The sequence below is a fragment of the Gymnodraco acuticeps genome, unplaced genomic scaffold, assembly GCF_902827175.1.
Source record: "Gymnodraco acuticeps unplaced genomic scaffold, fGymAcu1.1, whole genome shotgun sequence".
Lineage (NCBI taxonomy): Eukaryota > Metazoa > Chordata > Actinopteri > Perciformes > Bathydraconidae > Gymnodraco > Gymnodraco acuticeps.
Genome location: NW_022990054.1, coordinates 1,387,500 through 1,409,269, shown reverse-complemented (window position 1 = coordinate 1,409,269; position 21,770 = coordinate 1,387,500). Strand labels below are relative to the sequence as shown.

At 41.3% G+C, this 21,770-nt stretch overlaps 1 protein-coding gene across 1 annotated transcript in view; it reads left to right on the top strand.

Moving 5' to 3' along the window:
- Positions 1-326: 326 nt before the first annotated feature.
- The window catches only part of b4galnt4a (beta-1,4-N-acetyl-galactosaminyl transferase 4a), a 168,283-nt gene continuing 146,839 nt past the window's right edge, over positions 327-21,770 (top strand). Inside the window, exon 1 of the mRNA XM_034215936.1 lies at positions 327-1,902. Coding sequence (XP_034071827.1) covers positions 1,761-1,902 — 142 coding nt within the window. The 5' untranslated portion in view covers positions 327-1,760. The remainder of the gene's footprint in view (positions 1,903-21,770) is intronic.

Genomic DNA, 21,770 nt, shown 5'->3' with positions numbered 1-21,770 from the left:
TGGGTGCCTGAATCCTGACACAAAGCGAGTATTTCTCCATATCCTATTACTTTAGTGTCACTGCATTTCCATTGCCTGAAAAACGAATAATCATTGTTTATCGAATTAGTATACTTAAATGATGGTGAAAATGGCACAATGGGAGAGCTTAACAAGTTTCAGGCTTCAGCTATTGGATGATGGATCACACCAGTACTTCCAAGCAACGGTGAGGGCAAGCGTTGTCATCCCGCCTCCTCTGAACCTTTTCCAGCGTTTTAATTGGACGCTGGATTTGTCATTCTTCATCCGCCCAGGTTAGGTTGCTCCGCACCGTTGAGATGCTCAATTGATGGGCGTACTGAGCTGTGCAGTGAAAGGAGATACCCTTACGCGTTTATTTGTAGCAAAAACAAAAACCATGTTCTGTCCTGGTTACATCACTGCTTGTTGCTGGTTTGTCCACGAGACTCTTCCTGGAGCTCAGCTGTTTGTTCTCCCTGCGCGCGGTGACAAGCGGGTTGGACGATGCTATTGCGGCGTTTTAAAAGGAAAAAAGCTCATGACAGAATAACAACACAAGGCAGTGCATCCCCGCTAGCGACACATATCAGTGTGTATTAGTTTAATCCGGACGCGGTTATTTGCTTTGGACCTTTCATGCACACTCGGTGGACTCGGACAAAGCGGCTACTTTGGGAGATTTTGTGGAAACGCACCTGCCGTGAGACCCTGGAGCACATGGGCATCTGCTCCCTGAATCGTACATCGGACAATCACATCTGAGTATTTCCGTCAAAAAAACTCGTCTGTTTCACCGCCATGGAGGATTCACAGATTTTAATCTACGTCGGTTTATTATTTACTCATCGCGGGGCTTTAAACCAACCCGAGTATGGGGATGACAGCTGATCGCCCCTCCTCTCTCGGGACTTAAGTAAAAACACGCTCGGAAGCCAGACTCTCAGTTTCAGCTGTGTTTAACAATAGATGGAGCGCAGAAGGCTGTGATGTGTGTTTTGATTGACACCTTTCCCTTATCAGGTTAGCTTCACACCGACCATTCCTTCAGAGGTTACACCGGCGACACGTTTCACTGAAGGCCTGATTGTATTTAATATGTTTGGACAAATAACCCGTATCAGTCGTTCTGCGAGGAAGTGTATCAGCTCTGTGGAGATGCTCTATCCGATCACCCCTCCACATGGAAACTATATTCCTCTTGCTCTTTGCTTCTTCGCGCTAAACCCATGGCCGGGGATGATCCCTGAGTAGCCGATAAAATAATCAGCGTCGCGGTGTCAGCAAAGGCTTGAGCTTCTGGGGATTTGTGTAGATTATCACCGGACTGCTATTTTGTTCACTCGGCCACACTCAACTGAATTTAGCTGCTTTTGATCCGCAGCCTTTTCCCTGCTGTCTCCTGGAAACTCCAGCAGGGAAGCCTGCGTACAAGCCACGCTATTCATAGGGAAAGGGGGGAAACCGGGTTGCATTCATAAGCAATGACTGCCACAGAGGTGTTTGGACCCAGATCTGAGGATACGACACATTTGGCGCTGATGTCACCCTGTGGATGCGGGGGAATGAGACGCGCTTCAAGGCTGTAGTTAACACTCCCTGTTTACTCGCAGCGTGCCTGCTGGGATGCCGTCGCTGTGACCGGGAGAGGTAGACAGTCAGAAGAGACTCGGACACCCAGAAACACAAACACAGCGCACCGACTTTCCAGACCGTTTTGACTATCTACCGGGCGGCTACCGGAGGATGTTTGAGCCAGGATGCTGCGCTTCCCCGTGAAGAAGATCCGGAAGCAGTTCAAGCTCCTGCTGCTGCTGGTGCTGTTCACCTCCGCCGTGTGGTTCACCTACCTGCACATCAACCAGGGAAAGACCATCAAACTCCACTTCAACTATGGAAAAGGTAGGCTTTATTTAAAATAAAAAAACATGATCTATTAATTTCATCCAACACAATTTCAGGCTTTGTAAAACAACTTTTGTTCTATACCTGGATGGATATGAAGTAGTCAAACAACCTTTGAAGATATTTAAAATAACATTTATTAGTCCCTTTTATGAACAAGTCTAATAGTGACTATAAAGTCAACACTGAGAAGAGTTCGCTCCTGCAGGATATTATGAATATTAAGGTTTCATCCTTTAAGATAATAATGCTTTACAGCATGACAATTCCATTATAAAATGACCACATAATAACATAATGTATACAAATCAAAGTTGTGATATGCCAAAACTAACGAGGGAAATATAAACAATACAATTATTTCTTAGGTGCATGGATTTATGTCCCTGGAACAAGTACCCTGACTCATGCTGATTGTTCTCCCCGGGTAATGTGAGGAGAGGATACGCTCAGAAGAAGTAGCACAGAGAGTCAGCGTGTCTCATAGATTAACAACAATAGTTTCCTTCTCCATGCAGGCTGTAAAGAGCACCGCGGTGTTGGGCCAGGTCGAAAGCCAGACCCCCGCCTTCAACATTAATAATCAAAGGGCTGTTCATAAAGGCGGCTTCAGAGGTCACAGGCATGCCAGTCAGACTTGGGAAAATATCCGGGGTTGGGCAGTACAGGGGAGGCAGATTTCCACCTGCTGCTGGAATGCTTCTTATTGCCAATGGTTGATTGTGATCAGTCACTGCACAGCATGGTTGATGCGTATCAGACAGGAATAGCCACTATAAATGAAAGGAATACTGTTATAGGTGCTGGATGATGTACCATCACCTACTACAGATTCAACATGGGATGGGGGTGTAGTCTTTCTCCTGCAGCTGTCTGTGTAAAGTGATACCTGATGATTATGATGTCCTTGAAGAGTGAACACCGCACATTTGCACACGATGCACTTTTCCAAGCAACAGACTAGATTTAGTTATTTTTTTATGATGAGTCCCAAACCATACTGTTGGCTGAAGACTGCAACGCTGTCCTGTTGCATTTGGTAACAGTAGTTGTGAGTTTGTCAGGATTTAGGCAAAACATTTAAACCAACCAGTATTACTGCAAATGACCATTAACATTCATGAAGTGTATCTATTTGTCCCCTTCGGCGACCATATTATACAGGTGGTTATGATATTGTAGATCACAGACTGTGAAGTTGATATAATGAATGGTCCCTCTCAGTCTTCCTTTTTAGGCAGATATTTTAGAATGATGCCCTTTTTAGCCTTTGTCCTTTTGTTTCAATTTCGCTATTGCTGCTAATCTTGCGGTTACTTGCCTACGAGCATGACGACTTCTTCCTTCCCTGAAATAAGAGACCTTTGGACAATTATATTTTCGATATCACTGTGTTCCTCATTTTAAAGATTCCAGTAATAGTCCGCCTTTGTGACCAGTCTGCTGTGGCCGTCTAGCGAGGAAGGAAGCTGTTATGCTGTACTTTGCTGGTCTGTGTGTCTAATTGACTGTCTTCCATTTAGCAGGCATCTGAGCAGGTCAACTCACTTAACCTCTTATGAATAACATGTCCCCCTCTCGCACCAAGGGTTTGTAAGTGAGATGTAGCCATTACTGAAAATGGGGCTCTATGAAGTGTGTAAATATTCATATCAGGCTGGCGGTATTCTCTTCACACAAAAACCTTCATTGATTCTTAGCACTGAGGTGGGGCAGGTAGGAATAATGTAATTTCATTTTTGGCCTGAGTCCTCCCTTATTTGAAAATGAAATGACAATTTGTCAAATTTCCACCTTGCTTGTCTCTCTATATTGGAGAAAATTAGATTTATGTCAGCCAAATCATCTCCTTGAGTGGGCACACGTATCAGACAGATTTCTGCTAGTACTTCATCCTCGAGCTAATGTCTTATTGGCACATGGCCAACAGACTTATGAGAAATATAAACACCTTGGCATAAAGTGCCCCATCGAGGCTGCATCTAACTAATTGTGAATAATGATTTGAGAAGTGTCGAAGAAAGTTTACAACAGACGATTATATACATTACAGTCTGCCAAATGTTTCAAACTTCAGTCTACACACTTCTGTGTGCTCATGTGTTGGTTGACTGGGTAAACATAATGAGAGGAGGCCTGAGACTTGGAGAAGAGGCCTCTTAATCGTACCCTGCAGAGTCTTATTGGCAAACAGTTTTTGTTGTACATTCAACATTCTCACAAAACTCATTGTGTCTTCTAATAATCTAACAGACACGTTGAATATATTTTCTACTTCGTAAAACATTTGCAATGGCTTGTGTGGATGCTTTGAAACTAGCTTTGTTTACACACGTTGGCTGCCTTTGTCTTTACCTCTTATCAGGGGATTGCTACCTTTTTTGTCTCATTACATGCACAAGCTGTAACTGCACTCTGTCTTACAATATCTATCAATGTCATTGTGTGTGTGACCTGTTAGAGACACAAATATCTAATCATGGATTGGATGAACTCTTTGGACTGGCTGACAAGGATCTGGGTGGAGCAGTGACATGGAAGCAGGTGTTGATCGCATTGACCAAGCTTTGAATATAAATGTTTGTTTTTGCCTCGCTAGTGATTTACATCCTGGGTTGGAGAGGTTTTTTTCTATTTAAATGAGCAATGACATTGCTAACCCTACCTTTGTATTGTCTGGAAACTGTGATTAACACCGGCCTACATACTTATTTGAATAGGTTGACGGACACATCATTACTCAGAAGTCATATGTGGTCATTAATATAACACTGTGGTTGGTTGGCAAAGAAATCAATTACACAGAAATGTCATCAGGGTCATTTTGATTAAGAATTGCCATCACTCAGAGCACTAAGCCAGCCGCAGACGTATTGAAATGGTCCATCATTTTCTGTCACTAAATTATTCACTACAGGATGGCGCTGTGTGATAGACCGGTGATTGAATGGTGATAGGCTGTGCACTCACCTTTTTGTGATTTTATAGAATAGAGAGAAAGAGGGATCCAATATCAGGGAGTTAATGGCACACCTGAACAGAAGCGCAAGAAGTGAGGAATTGTATTTATTTGTTACTTTTATATCCTACTTTACGAATCCTCTCCGCTCAAAAAGAAAACTGTATGCTAGGCTAGGCAACGTATAAACAACAAAACCATCTTGATTTACTTTGTGTGAGAATCTATCACATGTAATATGCCTGTTTTGTTTATGAATACGCCATTCAAATATAACAGCACAATATACAACACCCACCAATGAGACCTTTCTGAATGTCTGTTGGGGCATTCATTTATCTTAACTTAAAAGCCAAGGTAGCTGTTTAAACCAGAGGAAGCCAAAAAGGTATAATTAAATAGTTTTCAGATTGCACACTGGTCAGACTAGCCTTATTTAATCAGAATTTCAATGAGGAAGTGTGTTGGCAGGCAGTGCTGCGGTGCATATTAGATGAGTGCCACATTTATGCGGCCACCCAGTTGTACAACAGCCCCCCTGTTTCCCAGCATCAACAGGTCCACTGAGGAGGAGGAGGAGGAGGAGGAGGAGGAGGAGGAGGCTGCTGCATACAGGCCTCTATTGATTAGCTATGATTACACATGTGCGGAGGAACACACATATGCATAAACTCAACCACCCTTGCACAAACACAATATGTTGCTTATATATTGGTAAAATGGCACATAATCCGAGCATACACTTCAATTCATCAGCGCTCTGAAAGGATAAGGCGGAAGTCGGAAGGGGAAGTCTCAGGGGCCGTGGCAGATTGGCTGCTTGGTTGCCCATGGAGACAACATATGGGAGAGGAATGCGCTGTGCTGGTGGGATGGTTTGGAGATTGTTTTTGTCGTGGCCGATGAATTCAATGTTTGAGGGAGCTTGAATGTGCTGAATATTTAGCGAGAGCTTAAAAAAAAATAAAGCCCACACAACTTGTTGATGCGGGGTCATTTTACGAGTATCTCTTAGTAGTAATATTCACTCTTACAGCATACTTGGATATTGTTGCAGTTCAGCATCAACTTGGATTTGGCTTGTTGTTGTATCTCAGCAACAACACCCTCAGGCTGGCTTGCTGTCATGGTAACCATGCCCTCCGATGTCACTTTACCTAATTTTAGCTCTTGTGGTTCTCACGGTTGATCAGCTTTACCTCGGCCAGAACCACTCTGCCAGCATTTTTACTATGGCATCTTTTCATTTTATTATTTATACGTGTAACAATAAATATCCTCAATTGCCTTTTCATATTTGTGAACAATGCAGCTGCTTGGTGCGCACTTCCACCTTTTGAGGAGATGGAACATTTGTTAATGGAAGACGGAAGAACAGAGCAACATCATATAAACACTCTGCATGCTTAGTAAGAAGCAGGTGTGTTTCTGACAGTTGAATTTAGCAGCTTTTACAGAAACACTGAGCCCAGCGTGGGTGCAGGGTGTAAGTCCACATCAACAAAGTGGTTTGGGCATTTTAAATTGGGGACACGTGTGAACCCAGCTGGGAGGTGCAGCGTTTAAAGATTGCTTCCATTTAGGGGTGCTTGGCCCTTTATATCCTCGTGGATGGAAGAGCCCTTCTAATCAGATGAAAATGCAGAGACATTCCTAAAAGGGTGAATTATGAAATTGTATCTCTTCTAATGTGGTGATTTATATTCTTTAGAGCCATACTGTTATGCTGGTTTAACAGAATTATTTTGACCTTCAGATGGAAGTTATTGCTGCAGAAACGCAATAGTGCCATGATTAAACAATTGAAAGCTGGAATCTTACAGTATAGTCAGGCTGTATGGCTTCACTATCCTTGAGAAATGGTTAATAATCAAACCAATATTGGAAACTGTATTTTATATATGAAACTGTCATTTAATTTGAGCGGCTTTATCCTTGGCATTTTATTTAAAGAGCCGTGTCATAAAAGCATGTGGCAGTCAGTTCATTGTTAGCTTGTGTCTGGGGATCTGGGATGGGGACTGTCAGAAGCTCAACCATGAATCTGCCTCACAGCTTATCTGACCAACCCACTACATCTCTCTCTCTGGGTGATTCCACTGCGAGGATGAATGGTGTCCCCATAACAACTCACGCTGCATCCTCAATGTGCCTGGGAACTGTCTGCCAGAGGTGGAGACAACAGAAGGATTAGGAGGGGGAAATAATACCTTGTGTTATTTTTAAGCACATATGTGTCTGCTTATTCTTCCCTGTACAGAATGTCACATTTTAGCATTTGCCTATTCTCGATTTTACGTGCATTTAAAAAAAATGGTCTCATTTAACCCTTATATGGTGTTCATATTTTTGTTACTCAGCCAGTGTTTGTGGGTCTGGTGGACTCGCTGCCTTTTTGGGCTTCAATTCAACACAATCAAACTATTTTATGTTAAAATACTCAACAGATGTTTACTTCATCCCAATTACAAGCAATATAAACAGCATATATGGTTAATATTTGCCCTTTTACATTTGTTAGATCACATTAATGAATTAAAGTGCTACTCGTTTTGTTGCCCGCTGACCAGCTGGTCCTGTGGCTCGTCTTTTTTTTGTATAGCTGATGCTCAATCTCATCCTCTTCTTCAAAGTCACTGTCAGACTCAGAATTCTCAGAAATGTGATCCTCACATTCTGAAACCTCTTCCTCTTCCTCTTCCTATACATCATCATCAAATGGTTATCTCTCTTCCAGAATCATTTGCAAGGCCCTCTGAGCAGAGAATCTTTTGGCCATCTTGATCAGTTGTGATAAGGACCCAAACTGGCGAAGCTTTATTTATTGTGTCTCGCCCCACATTTGCAGCTGGGATAGTGTGAAAAAAATAAAGATTGGTTTCCGCAAAAGATAATGCGGGAATGTGAGAGCAGTGTCCGTGCTTGAATTTATCAACAATGTTGCAACCTTGTGCGGGAATGGCAGGGGCAGAAACACAAAAGTCTCACACATACACGCACACGCACACAGAAGGCCCAGACAAGTGCACAGGACCCGAACACCCTGTATGTAATGTAAATGTGTAGGGGGGGTCATTGAAAATGTGTTCTGATATATGTTCTTCACAGAAAGAAGCTAAATAATGAAAATGGGTCCCACAGACCTGAATACCATACAAGGGTTAATCTCAATCAATTACACACTTGTCCTCCCTTTCAGTCATTTAAGAATGTTCAATTTACTTGGTAAGGCTCAAGCAGATGCAAAGTGCTACTGGATATAATTTATGGCCGTGCTAAAATGATCAACAGTCAAGATGTGTTACATTCACATACCCACCGTTGACTTCACAACCCTCAAGTGTTAATTGTGGAGTTGCACGTAAGGTTACCAAATGTGAATTTAGGACTGACAGATGAAAGTAGGATGGGTTGGAAGGTGAGCAAAACTGTTGGATAAACGCTGAAAGTCCAGAGTGTGTTAACCCAGAGGTTAATGAAATTTGTGTTGGCCTGCCTAACAAGCCACCATCAAGGTACCTGCTCTGCCCCATGCAGATGAGATTTCTGGCCCGCTGCCATGGCTTTGCCGCAGGAGATGTGGGTGTGTGTGTGTGAATTAGCAAGTGTAAAAAATATATTTAGTGTAAAAGAGAGAAATATGAATGTGTAATGTTGTTTTTTTCTTTACTGAGCATGTTATTGCGTCCCTGATCTCGCTGCGTCTGCACTTTAGCCCCGGTGTTTAGCCAAGCAGAAGAGGAAGCTGCTGAATGATGGCACTGTCTGCCCGCTGGCACTCTCTCTGTGAATGGAGAGCATTTTGGGAGAAGGGAAGGGGGGGAAGAAGGATACTCTTCTCATACAACAGGTGGGACATGCAGCGGGATGGAGAGGATGGGGCTCAAATTAGACCCTCACTGTGTACATTGGGTGTAATCTGTTGCTACCTGGAACCATGGTTCCTTGTTCGACGTGTACCCCCCGTCAGATGAGCTTCACTCTGGAAATCTATTCAGGTGCCTCCACCTTAATACAGCGGGGGTGTCTAATAATGTAGCAATTACACTACTTAACAATGCCATCAATATTTAATTAAGGCCAATTTTCCTCAGAGAGATAAAAACCCACACAAGTTGGACAATTTACTAGGACACTGCTGGGAGACGCCGAGGAGGGGGAGTGTGAATAAGAACGAGTGACTTGGTGGTGAGTTTGGAGAAATGGGAAACCATGAAAGAGAAAAAGAGGGAGCGCCATCAGAGAAAGATGTCAGGTGGGAGTATCGACTGTAGACGATCATGGTCCTGGTCCATGATGGGATTTGTCAGTTTCCCTTGCGCTCAGACTCGGTTCCGCTCTTTACTCCCCACCTCTGCAGGAGGATTTTCTTTCATAGGGTTTCTATGCAGCGCTTGGCTGTATCAGCTCTGGTGTTGCCTTACTGTAAGTGATCCAGACCTTACAGGATTTCAATCAATCATCAAAGAGTGTGTGTCTGCGCACTCCCTGCTGCTCAGAATGAGCTTTCTGTAGCGGTGGTTTAATGGAAAAGGTCACCTCTCCTCGAGGCTGTGCTGGCTCTGAACTAAGACAGAGGAAGGAATCACAGCAGAGGGACGGATAAACCTCAGAGACAGAAGCGACAGGGATGTTGGCTGCATTGTAAGCAGCTTTGGGGAATCTTTTACTGCAGCTCTATTGAACACTTGAAATAAGAGAGTAAATTAACCGTAGCATGCAGGTCCCTGTGTGCATCTCTCTTCGTAGTTTTCACTCGTATCCTTATTTTCTTCTGAAAGCACTATCATGCACACTTTGACTTTTCAAGCTCGCTTATGAATATTTACACATTTGTGGCACAGATCTGGAGGAGGGGTAGGAATTAATCTCCATTTATAAACGCTAGCTAGATAAAGTTAAACAGTGAGTGGGAATGTTTTCTTCACTTGAAGTTCTATTACTATCATGTCTGGAGGCCATATAGATAAAACTGTAACCTACGCTTTATATGTAGCTATATACTAAAGGATACAAATAGCAAGTGTGTGATAGTGAGGGTGATAAGACTCCCCACAGCTCCACAGCCGGTCTGACGGCTCTCCCCTGCTGACAGCACTGTGAAACTCTAGTAGCGTTGTTTGCATTCTGCTTAGTTGAGCTGTATGATATACTGTATATATTTGTATTTTAAATCCCATATTACATTCTATATCCTCTTGTTCCACCTTATCCATAATCCAAGTTATCCTTTAAATCTCTATCTTAATTTTCTTCATGATGTATGAGTATTGAAAGAGGCGGCAGAAGGGAAGAAGGACAAGGCCGTCACTTTGTCATTCTTTTGTTTTGCATCTCAAAGTCCCACTCGCCGCCCTTATTACGATGACAGCAGCTTTGTGAAGGAGCGCATCATAACTCTCTTTGAAACACGGTTCCCTTTTTCTTTTTATTGTGGCCAGTCACGAGGAAAGATATTTAAAGTAATGTTCTGGTTGACTCTGGAGCTGTGTTTGTACAACTGTGCATACATGCTTTGAGAGTTGCCCTGACAGCGTGCACTGCATTTCAACATCTCTTCATTAATTAAATAATTCACTTTAATTAAGCGCCCTGGTTCAGTATTCACCGTCTCATACTCAAGTTCTAGTTTATCTCTCTTAGAGTTTCAATAACACTGATACATATGTTCTATGTCAATGTTCAATGCTTGTTTATCAGCTTTTTTTTACTGACAATATTACATTGACTAGAGCTTAGTTTGTTCATTGAAATTACTGTGGGGAGAAGTTGCAGGCAAATAAAAAGAAAGCTGTCACAGACAATTAAGTTAGACTTGTTCAACCCGTGGCTGATGGTTAAATGAATGTTGCAAATGTTTTTGTATATTCTGCCCCATTAATTTTCTTTGGCATACCATAGGTGTTAAAATGTTCTTTTATGGTTTGATTCAATTTGGCAGTATATGAAAAGTAAAAAAGTACTTTCTTGAAACAGAAATCCGTCACAGTAAACTTTAAATCTATTTTCCCTTTTTGTTTAAGGCTACATTATTGCTTTATAGTTATGCATTTACAGCTGCACACCATGTAATCTGTGTTTAATCTGTGACTGTAATAAAGGCAGTTGGAATGGATTCTTATGGTGCAGGGAAACGGAGATTTAAATTACTAAAACTACCGCATACTTTTGGAATTTTGTTGGGCTCTGGGTACTTCAACCACCTCAGAGGGTACTTATAATTGTACTTACCTCGCATCCATCTTCCAATCCCTTCAATGCTCCTCAAGGCACAAAGAAACAGGAGGCTTCTGGAGCACAGGAGCGAGGAAAGACGTTAGCATAATGAAAAGCTCCCAGGGAGTCTTTAACTTCCCACCCTATAAGATTTTTTCCACCTTGGCAGGACGTCCTGGAAAGGCCACTTCTCTCACCTTCAAGTTCAACCTCTACCAATTACCTGGCTGGCTTTGGGCCAGCTCATATCTTTTCCATTAAATCACCAATGAGAAAATCACTTATCAGTTTTAAATCTCAGCACTCCATCTCTTTGCCTCTGTTGGCTTTGAGTCAAGTCAGTATTCCCAATTTGACATGATAATGGCTGCTGCCAAGGGCATCGTGTAGCCTCGTCTCTCCTGGACAAAGAGTGGTGCTGATCTCAAGTTATTTAACAGTTTGGAGAACAACTTTTGCCAATAGTGTTCGCCTTGTTTGTCCTAATAATGTAATGCTGAACTTCCTCTGCACAACATCACTACTTTCAATAGGTCCTTATAAAACGATTTGTACGAAATCTTAACCTGTTAAGCCTGCAACATCTTGCACGAAACAGCGTCTGAGGGCTTCTTAACATTTAACAAACTATGAATCTGTCATACCCACTTAACGGGAAGAAACTCGGCTACCTGACGATATGAACCATTTTTACCGAAACAAAACACAAGTCTAACGCCGAGCCTCTGAATTAGCCCTAAGTGAAAGAGTGCTAACGCACTTTGCACATAACGCACAGTAGAAATATGTTATACCTCATCGGATCTGCACAAACTAGATATCATATGAAAGCTGAGATTCCACAGATTCCAATGATATCCAAGTATCATCACTGTGCGACCAAAACACGTGGCAGCGAAGGCAAAACCCCTAACCCAAAGACAACACACAACCTCACTTTACGGAGCCAAAACGGCTAATACGTCTTACCTTTGCTGTTTTCTGAACAAAAGTTGTGTTCAATGGCATGAAAACGCTGCTGAAGGCTAATCCAATGTCTCTGTGTCACTTTGAAATGATTACTGATAATCCATCATCATATGTCAATAACCAGAGTTTTCATATAGCTGCTATGAGAGCTACGAGAGTGTATGAGAGCTTCCGGTTTTGGGCATGCTGGCTGCGCATCACTCTCTTCACCAATGGTAATGTTTAGATGGATTTAGGAACTTCCCCTCTATTCTATTGGCTCTAACGGTTCAAAAGTGGTGTCAATCACCAAAATCAACCGAGGGGGGCCAGAGATATGGCAAATACACCCAAATTACCCCAGAAGTGGTTTTCTTTTTTTCTAAACCTCTCTAAAAAGGTCAAATGTCACTTGTTATGCATCAATCTTGATACAGGGTACTTATTATATGTTATAGTTTGGATTCCTAAAGCTTTACTATCCCATCATTCAAGGGTGGTTTTCACAGTAATGTTCAATCTAAATTTACTTTATAATAAAAACATCTATATTGATTCTGACTTTTCTACATCCAACTCACAGATGTAACCTTGCTTTGAGAAAAAAGATTATTAATGTACCCTTTTTAGAAGTGAAGATATTGTCATTTGTTCTGGGCATGTCATTTTTGAGCCTGACACCTGAAAAACAGGCTCAAGGCTTAACGGGTTAAGAAGTTTTCTCATTTTCTGTGTTCTTTCCTACGAATTTAGCAACACATGTCAATTTCTACTCATAAAATGCATACAGTTTGAAATTGATTTGTATCTAGCAACTTGATTAGGTTGAGCCAACAAAACTACTTGGTTCGGTTTTGGATATAATTGGGGATTGGGCTAAAATAACAAAGGCTGCCCCCGACTAGTGGGATTTTCACAAAATACAGTGCATTCCTTTTCGTAGGTATGGACACGAACACTATACAAGAACCGTCTGCTAAGACTTGATATGACTCAGTGACCAGTGCTCTACACTGCAGAAAGCCCTCTCTGATGTAGCTTATTGGCTTTTTGGTCGGATGTATTATTCAGTCTGAAGCTTTTGGTGTGCCACAACAGCAGCAATAAAAAGCAGCAAACAATGACAATAGTAAAAGAAGGAAACTCCTGCCTTCATTTAACAGGGGACAGGAAAGGAAAACAAATGTGTGATGAGAATGGTCTGAAAATAGTATATATTATCCAAGCCCAGCAGGGCAAGATAATGTATGCGCGCTACCTGTAGCAATTCTTGATGTCTTTAGTTTTAGATTCACATATCGTAGCAAATCGCTACATGGCTTCATTTACATGATGGCACAGAGCAGACATTCTTACAAGCTTGTCTGACAGTGCATTGTGCATATAATGCCACCACATTTTCCTCCACCTCCTCTCCCACCCTCTTATCTTCCATTTCTCTCCTGCTTGGTTGCTCTTCCTTGTTTTCTTCTACCTTGCTTCTCAGCCTCCTTTTCGCTTCATAAAATGAATCCACCCCCTGTGTTTTTTTTTCCCCCTACATCAATTTCTACATCTATAAATGAGATGTGCAAGCTTTTAATCTGGCTGCATTTGACATGGAGATTCACCTTCCTCAGCAAAGCAAGACGATTCAACTCTATTATCTCTGTCAAACAGGCTGCTGCTACCGCCCTGCCGGTGGAAATGATGGAGCGTTTTTTACATCACTGGGAGGACTGACAATGAGTGACATAATTGTTCTTGCATTTTTCTGAACATTTGATTGTGTTTCAAAGCATAAAAAATTGAGAGAAAAATTAAGAGAAAAAGGACTTGTATATGTATTGAGCGCTGGAGGATAGAGCAGTATTCTTAATGTGCTGCATTTAAAGTAGGTTTAGCAAGCAGAAGGGTATAACTGTGAATATATGTATGCTCATTTATACTGTTCCGGAACTGAGAAGGAGAGATGGATCCAGCGTATTACAGTTTTATGTGTGTGTGTGTTTTTGTTAGTAGGAGGAACACGCTACTCATACTGAGCCAGAGTTCAAGTTTTATCCTGTCGTGCATGAAAAATAATGCAGTCGGCTAGTGCAATAAAAAGGCTTGTTCTTTGACTCTTCTCTCTAATAAAAATGTAGTACACTTTCTCAAAATCATGCATCAAATGTACATTAAACAACAATATAATACCTGAATAAAAACACATTGTAGGACATTAAAAGTACACTTAAAACAACAGGAAACAGATCAACAGAATAAATAAATGTAAATACTGATAATGAATACAACTAAATCAAAGGTATTTATATACTTGTGCCAAGTCATGCTAAAGCTACGTTCATCTAACGGTGGTCTACTAACATGTTTTATAAGTTTCACTATGTCTGCAGTGCTGACACAGATGAAGATGTTAAGCGTTTCTATATGAAAATGTTTAAGCTATAATACTATCATTATAGGCTTGGTTTTTTCACAAGTTTTCACTTTACTAACATCTTTGTCTACTTTTCAGCAAACGTATAGGTCATTTATTTGTTATGCATCAGAACACACTGTGGACTGCAGAATTCCATGTTAGCTGTCACTCCATCTTTTTCAAATTAACCACTTTGCAGCAACATTTGAGATAACCGGTCGCCACCGCCGCTTTCTCAAAACGTGTCTGTTTTTAATTTGATAGAATCTCACCTAATCACTGAGAAGACAAAGCGTGCTGTGTAACTCACTTATTTTTCACTTAATTAGCCATCTCTTAATTCTACTTGCCAAGTTGATGTTAAATGTTCTATCAGCTTCTCACAAATGCAGAAACTGCTTTTTTTGTTGTTAAAAGTACTGCTGACTGTGTGCTGTGGGTTAAAAGAGCAACAATAAAGTCAGTGACTGCGATAAATGTTACTTTTTAAAACTGATTTCCCAGCAAACCATGGAGATTCTATCAAATTCTGCAGTTTTGCAGCCTCATAGTCCTGTTTTTGTGTGTGTGCACGTGAGGATAAATTAAGTATAAAAAAACGATTATCTTTTGTTTACAAAAGTGTTTGCTACCTAGCAACTTTAAAAGCTGAAGTTAGTGATGGAAAAAGTGATAGTGTGGTTAAGGTCGTTGCGGCCTGATAACACAGAGTAGACCTTGTCTGCACCTCTCTATCTTACTCTCGTTTTTGCTTAGAACTGTCGGAAAGCTGATTTTTCTCTGCTTTCAGCCCACACATTTGTAGGACAAAATGTACACTCATACTCGCACAAACAGGGTGTGGATGCAGAGGGGCCTAAATTATTTTTTTCTTCTTCTTTGAGTGCCCTTAATGCTTGCTGGTGCTTCGAAGAGAAAAATCATCTAATCAACAAAAAGGTCCTCGCCGTTAAGCCTTAGTTCTGCCTGTTCAAATGGAGTTGTCACAGGCTGAAGTGGATTCTGCTTATTACCTCCATCAGATTGCGATACACATTCAATGTGCAGGTGAAAGCCTCATCTAGGTTAAGCTAATGGAACTTCAAATAGAAGTGTTTATCAGAGCTGTGTTTACCTGGATGCATAGCGCAGTATGGACTTGCAATGCCGCCTTGAAGTGTCTTTTAGCCTTTCTGTTTAAATGCAATCATACTGTAGAAAGCCTCTTGATTCTAGTGTAGTGTAAAGCAATGTTCCTTGTATTATGTGCGATTAACTATTCCTCTGTGAGGAAGAAGGGCAAGGAGATCTTTTTTTTGTGTGCCATGTCATGGTCTAATGGTGTGATCATTTTACGTTTAACGAGTGTAACTGTATTTTGAAACGGACATAAGATTCTAAGAATAATTATCCCTGTGAAGGAGCCTGACAATATATTGTACATGGATGCCATGACAGATCATACTAAAAGGTCAACTTAGCCCAGTAGTCCAGTTCAGTTTATGTTTACATACAGTACATTATTTGTGGGATAAACAACAATACCACAACACATCACCGATCCAATGCAGTGCCAAGACTGAGTATCAGTTTATCAGTCTGGTAATGCTACTTTCACTAGGGACCAACGGGCCAGCTGAAATGTACCCACCTTCAACGTTCTCTTGAGCTTTGTCACATCTTGTTTCATAAATAAACCGCAGAGGTGTGATGTCACACAGGTTTGCTAAGGATTTGGGGGCTTGTGTAGCTTAAAGTCCTTCAGTATGGGCTCTTTCTTCACTGCAAAGACTAAATGAATCTATACACAGTATTTGGCAACATGCCACTTCCTTCTAATTAATGCTTTATATTAAAACAATCAACACTAGTTAAGGACGTTGACAGTGCCAAGACTTGAACATGGATGATTGATATATTTAATGGTATAACAATGGAACATAAAGAGTGGTTTTCTTTCTTGAGCATTTATCTAGTGAGCTTAACAACATAGTCTGTGCGTCTCTTTACCAAAATGTGTGTTTCCCACTCAGCTGATTTAAAGTGCGGTTTGGCCTTTCTGCAGGTGGTGTCCTTCCATAATTTCAATGTGCCAAGACAAGCTCTTGCTCTCTCTGTCACTCTTACCCCCGCCCCCATTACCACCACCACCACCTATCCGTGCCTGTGCTACACTGAGAATACTGCCTGTGTGTGATGTGTCTAGAATGTGGCACCTGGGCACTGCTGCAGGCTGCCTCCCCCTGAGTTGGATGTTATCCCTGCTGGTACTCACAAAAAAAACACACACACACACACACACACACACACACACACACACACACACACACACGCCCTCCATTCCCTTCTTTCAAGCACTCTATGCTCATTGATATGCTACAAGGGAATCCTATTTTGCTGCCTAGATTCTATTCCTTCCGGGGTTGTGGGACTTCGCACCTGTGGGGTTTGTCTCACACACACACACACACACACACACACACACACACACACACACACACACACACACACACACACACACACACACACACACACACACACACACACACTCGTGAATTTTGCTTGCATGCCTCCTATGTAAGCCGTGGGGAACCTGACTGGAAGCATTTAGATTTGCCCCCTGGATTCCAGCTGCGAAGAAAATAGGTGGAGGAGCTGTAGCGGAGACATGACAAATTGAGGCAAGAGAATATCATCAGACACCAGCTGCCATGAGAAATTCATTTTCAAAAGGGTTTAATGTGGACTGTGCATATTTAAAAAACCTACGGACCTGTTAAGCCACATCGCATAGAGGGTTTATTGCCTTTCAATGAGAATACAATTGTTTCTCTGCCACGGAGGGGCTTTTTATTTCACTGTTAATGTTGTCAGGGGATGTGAAAAACATCAGTGCGAAAACCTGAAACTGCTGAACACACAAGAAAGATGTGCTAGATACAGTGTTTAGAAATGAACTGAAGTGTCATATAGATGCAGTGTGTGTGCTCAAACCATTATATAAAGGACAGTGAAACGACCTGAAGCATAGCCTATATCTGTTTTCCATCGCAGCATTTTGCTGTCAGCAGGTTGACTCACAGCTACATGTGAGTCAGCCGAGTTTGACACCACATCCCAATGGACAGAGACTCGAACACAAACTCAGAACTGCATGTATACACATAAAACTGTACTCTCATACCCACACTTAGCAGTCACAGCCCCTGCTCCCACTCAGAAGATGAATGAAGTGGACATTAGTTTAAAAGTCAAGCTAAACATGGGTATTATTACTCCACTCCCTGTCCACCATCCCACAACTATGTAGTTTGTTTGTACTTGACTGAGCATCTCTGGGACTCTGGCATCACAACTTCATCCTGTTAGCTCAGAGTAGCCTGCAGCCCTCTGCAACGTTAGTGCTTTATTCAGGTCAGAGCCGAACACAACCTCTCCCCACTGAGATTTAAAGGTTCCACCCATAATTCAAAATGTAAAACAAGGGTTAATCGGACAAATAATAAGCCACTCAAATTATCCTAAAGGAATTCGAATGGATGGAAAATATATTCTGAAAAAAGGTGTTTTAAGGCAGAATAAGAAGGATTTTTCTAAAAAGAAAACACACTTATCCTAAATGATCCTTCTCAATCATCACTTGTGACCCACTAGAAGTGTGCAGTGGTGTCTGAATCTGCAAAACTCTGCATTTGTGGGTTTCAACCTCTATAAAACATATAACCACCTGGTACAGATGGTAAGCACGCATTCAAGAGGAACCTATACGAAGATTACGGACATTATGGAGAGCATTTTCAAAAATAGCTGAAGGCCCACCGTAACCCTCTTTAAGCTGAGAGGAGGGGCCAACTTTGCATTTTTACAAACTGCTACCAACAGATCCAACTCATTCTGCCTTTAACATGTAAAACGAATAACCCTAAGATCTGCATGACTCACTCTCAAATAATCATATTTGAAATCATGGTTAAGCACCGACATTGGCAGGCATAGATATGTAGAGACAGATACTACTATATGATTCGACTTATCCCTCCAAAAGTTGCTCTTCACACCTACCTTAATGCTTTAGTAAATACAGCGTAGGAGTTATTTTTGTCTGACAACGCCAGTACAAAAGAATGAACAGAAAGGCAGAGACCCCCTGCTGTTGCTCTCTGTTTTAGGAAATATTTTTCTCAGCCCTGGAGCTACAAGGCCAAACTAGAATAGAGAGCAGGGAGTCAATCATCGCGGTGAAAGGTTCACTTAGTACCACTTCTAAACTCGTGAACTCCACTTGTCAAAGAAAACACGCCGGTTTGAACTGTACATTGCATTCTGCATTGACTTTTCCTTCAGCCTCACATGATGATACTTCAGGGACAGGTAGTGATTGCGTACGTTGCCCAAGATGACAATCAACAACCATTAAGTGAAGTGTGTTTCCTGAGCTCTAAAGACATGTTGAGTGTTTCATATTAGAGTTGACAGATAACAGTGAAAGGAAAAGTAGAATGAGTGAGGATGTAGACCGAGGGTTGTTCTGATCTTTAAAAAGTAATGAACCTGGCTGCCAGATAGCTCGCTGGTTAGAGCTGATAACCCATATGCGTTCATCACTGCCTAGTACGAGGGTTCAAGTCGAACTCATGGAAAAATCTGGGAAATGTCCTGCAAGGAGTTTATAAATCCAAATAAGGCCTTAATTGGTATATCAATACTTAAATCAATCTTTCAAAAGTCTTGAAAATGCAAATATATTGGAACAAAAGATTTTTGAAATCGTCATTGCAATTTAAAAATCTGAATCTGAAATGTACCCAACGTCTCTCACTTTAACGTCCCATATATTGAGGTAATGAAACCAACAACTCTTATTTTGTTGCAGTCGATGCGCCGAGGTGTGTTTTACAATTGAATACAAATAGACTATTTAACCAATTTTGTATAAGTGTTTCAAACTCAGAATAATAACTTTTTGCCGTTTTGGTTATAGTGAGTTGATTGTAAATTCCCCTAAGTGGCATTAAAACAGTCTTTAAAATCTAATATAGGTTAGGAACCCTGGTAGCATATGGGACACAACACTTTAGCAGTAGTGTCACAGGGAGTCTTGTTTCACACTTGAAATGTTTTATAGCCGATTAGGGCCTGGGACCCGCCTGTGGCCGATTAACAATCAGAGCTGAGCCTCTTTAACCTGCCACTCTCCCTGCATGTTGAAAAGCACTGGGAAGCTGGAGCAGTCTTTTCCTGTCCCTCTCTGTTGCCCTGCAGTTGACAACAAAGGGATTGGAGTGACAGTGAGCACTCTTCTTTGATGTAATATTTCACCTCTAGAGGATTTGGATGCAAACCTTAGTTGTCTGACAATCTGTCCAAAACCCCAGGAAAGTTTCACTCATCCTTTGTTGCTCTCGCCTCCCGAAAGGGACTCTTTCATAAAACCTTTTTGAACCCGGCTGATAACAACCTCTGAAGTACTTTTTTTTGTCCCCTATGATTAATTAACTAAATCTGATCTGATAAATCTGAAATAGATAGATCCGTATAAAGGATCCTCCTTCTTCATTAAAGAATACAAATAAACTGTCAGTTTGGGGACATTCCTATCTCTTCGCTGATGGATTGTTTTGTAATTCTGTATAGTTTGACTAGTTATCTGTGAGAGAAAGAGGGGGGAGTTAAGTACACATTTGAACAAATGAATCAACCCCTTAGGTGCAGGGTAAATCACTAGTAAATGTAAGTTTGACAGTTTAAAAAGAATATTCAGCAAATAAAAAAACACAGCAGGTTGATACATTTAAACCCACATAATATCAGCTGTTTAATATTTATTACTTCAGAAGGAGAGTAAAGAATGTGACATGCAACACACTGTGTTGGTCAACATATCACACAATTAAGTTTCCTTGCCCTTCTCCTGTCCCTCTGGCACTTTCTTTTTTTAAATGTGTTTGTTTGTAGCCTTTATTTAACCAGGTGAAAATCCCATTGAGATCAACGATCTCTTTTTCAAGGGAGACCTGCAGCACATTGGTTACACATACAAACAACAGAAAACAAAAAGGACATCATACAACATAATTACAGGGGTACAAATTACAACCTATTCACAATGACGGGTATCAAATAATATTTCATCTATCCGAGCTTTAAAAGGATGCAGGGTAACCAAAATGCTCAAAAAAAATTGCATAGTGTTCCAAGCTAGAGGAGCAGCGCACATTAGATATTTTCTCTGCCCCTCTCCCCCCCAGCATTTCCTCTGCTGTTGCCTTTTTTTTTAAATGGTGATTTAAAAAAACGAGAGCTAGCATGATTGGGGTGTCAGAAGGCTTCAGGGCCAGTAACACACATGTAGCAGCACTGTGCGGATGTTGCATGGTCACAATCATGCCGTAGCTACCATTCCTCTTACTTACTTACTTAGAGTTAAGATGTCAGAGCGTTTGTAGCCCACTTTAGAAATTAAGTAATTAGACTGCTGTTTGTGCACGTAGCTTCCTATTTATGTTGTTCCTTGGAGGTTAAAATAAGTGTTTTTTTAATGACTGTCGTTTTTTGCATGCCTGTCAACACACTGTCTTTGTCTCGTTACACATCAAAGACATAATGAACATCAGTGACGACAACAATGCAAGCGGCAACATGAAAAGTGGATCTCTCTCATTATGCATTTGCTTCTGCTTTAAACTACCAAATACTCAGTGGAGCTGGCTTTTCATCACAAACAAAACAGTTTTCCCCAGTCATGGCCATAACATATTCTTTAAAAGAATTCACAAGAAGTGTTCTGTTTTGAAAGCAGGTGGCTTTATTCAATGCATTTCTGAGACTGCTGGACTCCTTAATAGAAAAGAAAATGGAAAAAGATGGCAGCACAGCGTGAGATAGGCAAACTCGGGACCTTTCTATCAATATACCTGCTCGGAGTTATTTATTTTAGCAGTCTTTAGTAAGCTCTGCTAGGCAACTGTTGCCAAGGACTTGTTCTTTGTTTGTGCAAATCTTTCCTTCTTTACCACATCATAAAACATCAACTTATTTTTTACCAGCATGTCAATTTACTAGCTGTCCTATTAAATTTTCTTTCTAAACTTATATATTTTCCACTCTCAATATCCTCCGGAGCATCTCACAGACAATATGGGGCTCAGTGAATTGCTGTAATTCAATTTCATAATTCCCTCTTTCCTAGCCGCTTGCGAGGCCAAGAGCAGCCGAAGCACAAAGGGATATGTGCAGTGACGTGTGCACAGTCAGTGAGGGTGTGCGGGTTAGAGGTTTTGTGCAGCAGGCTGCTGTGAGAGTAGAATAAACTGCAGGTTTAAAAACTGCTTTTCTTAAGGTGGTGTGTGGAGGCAGGTC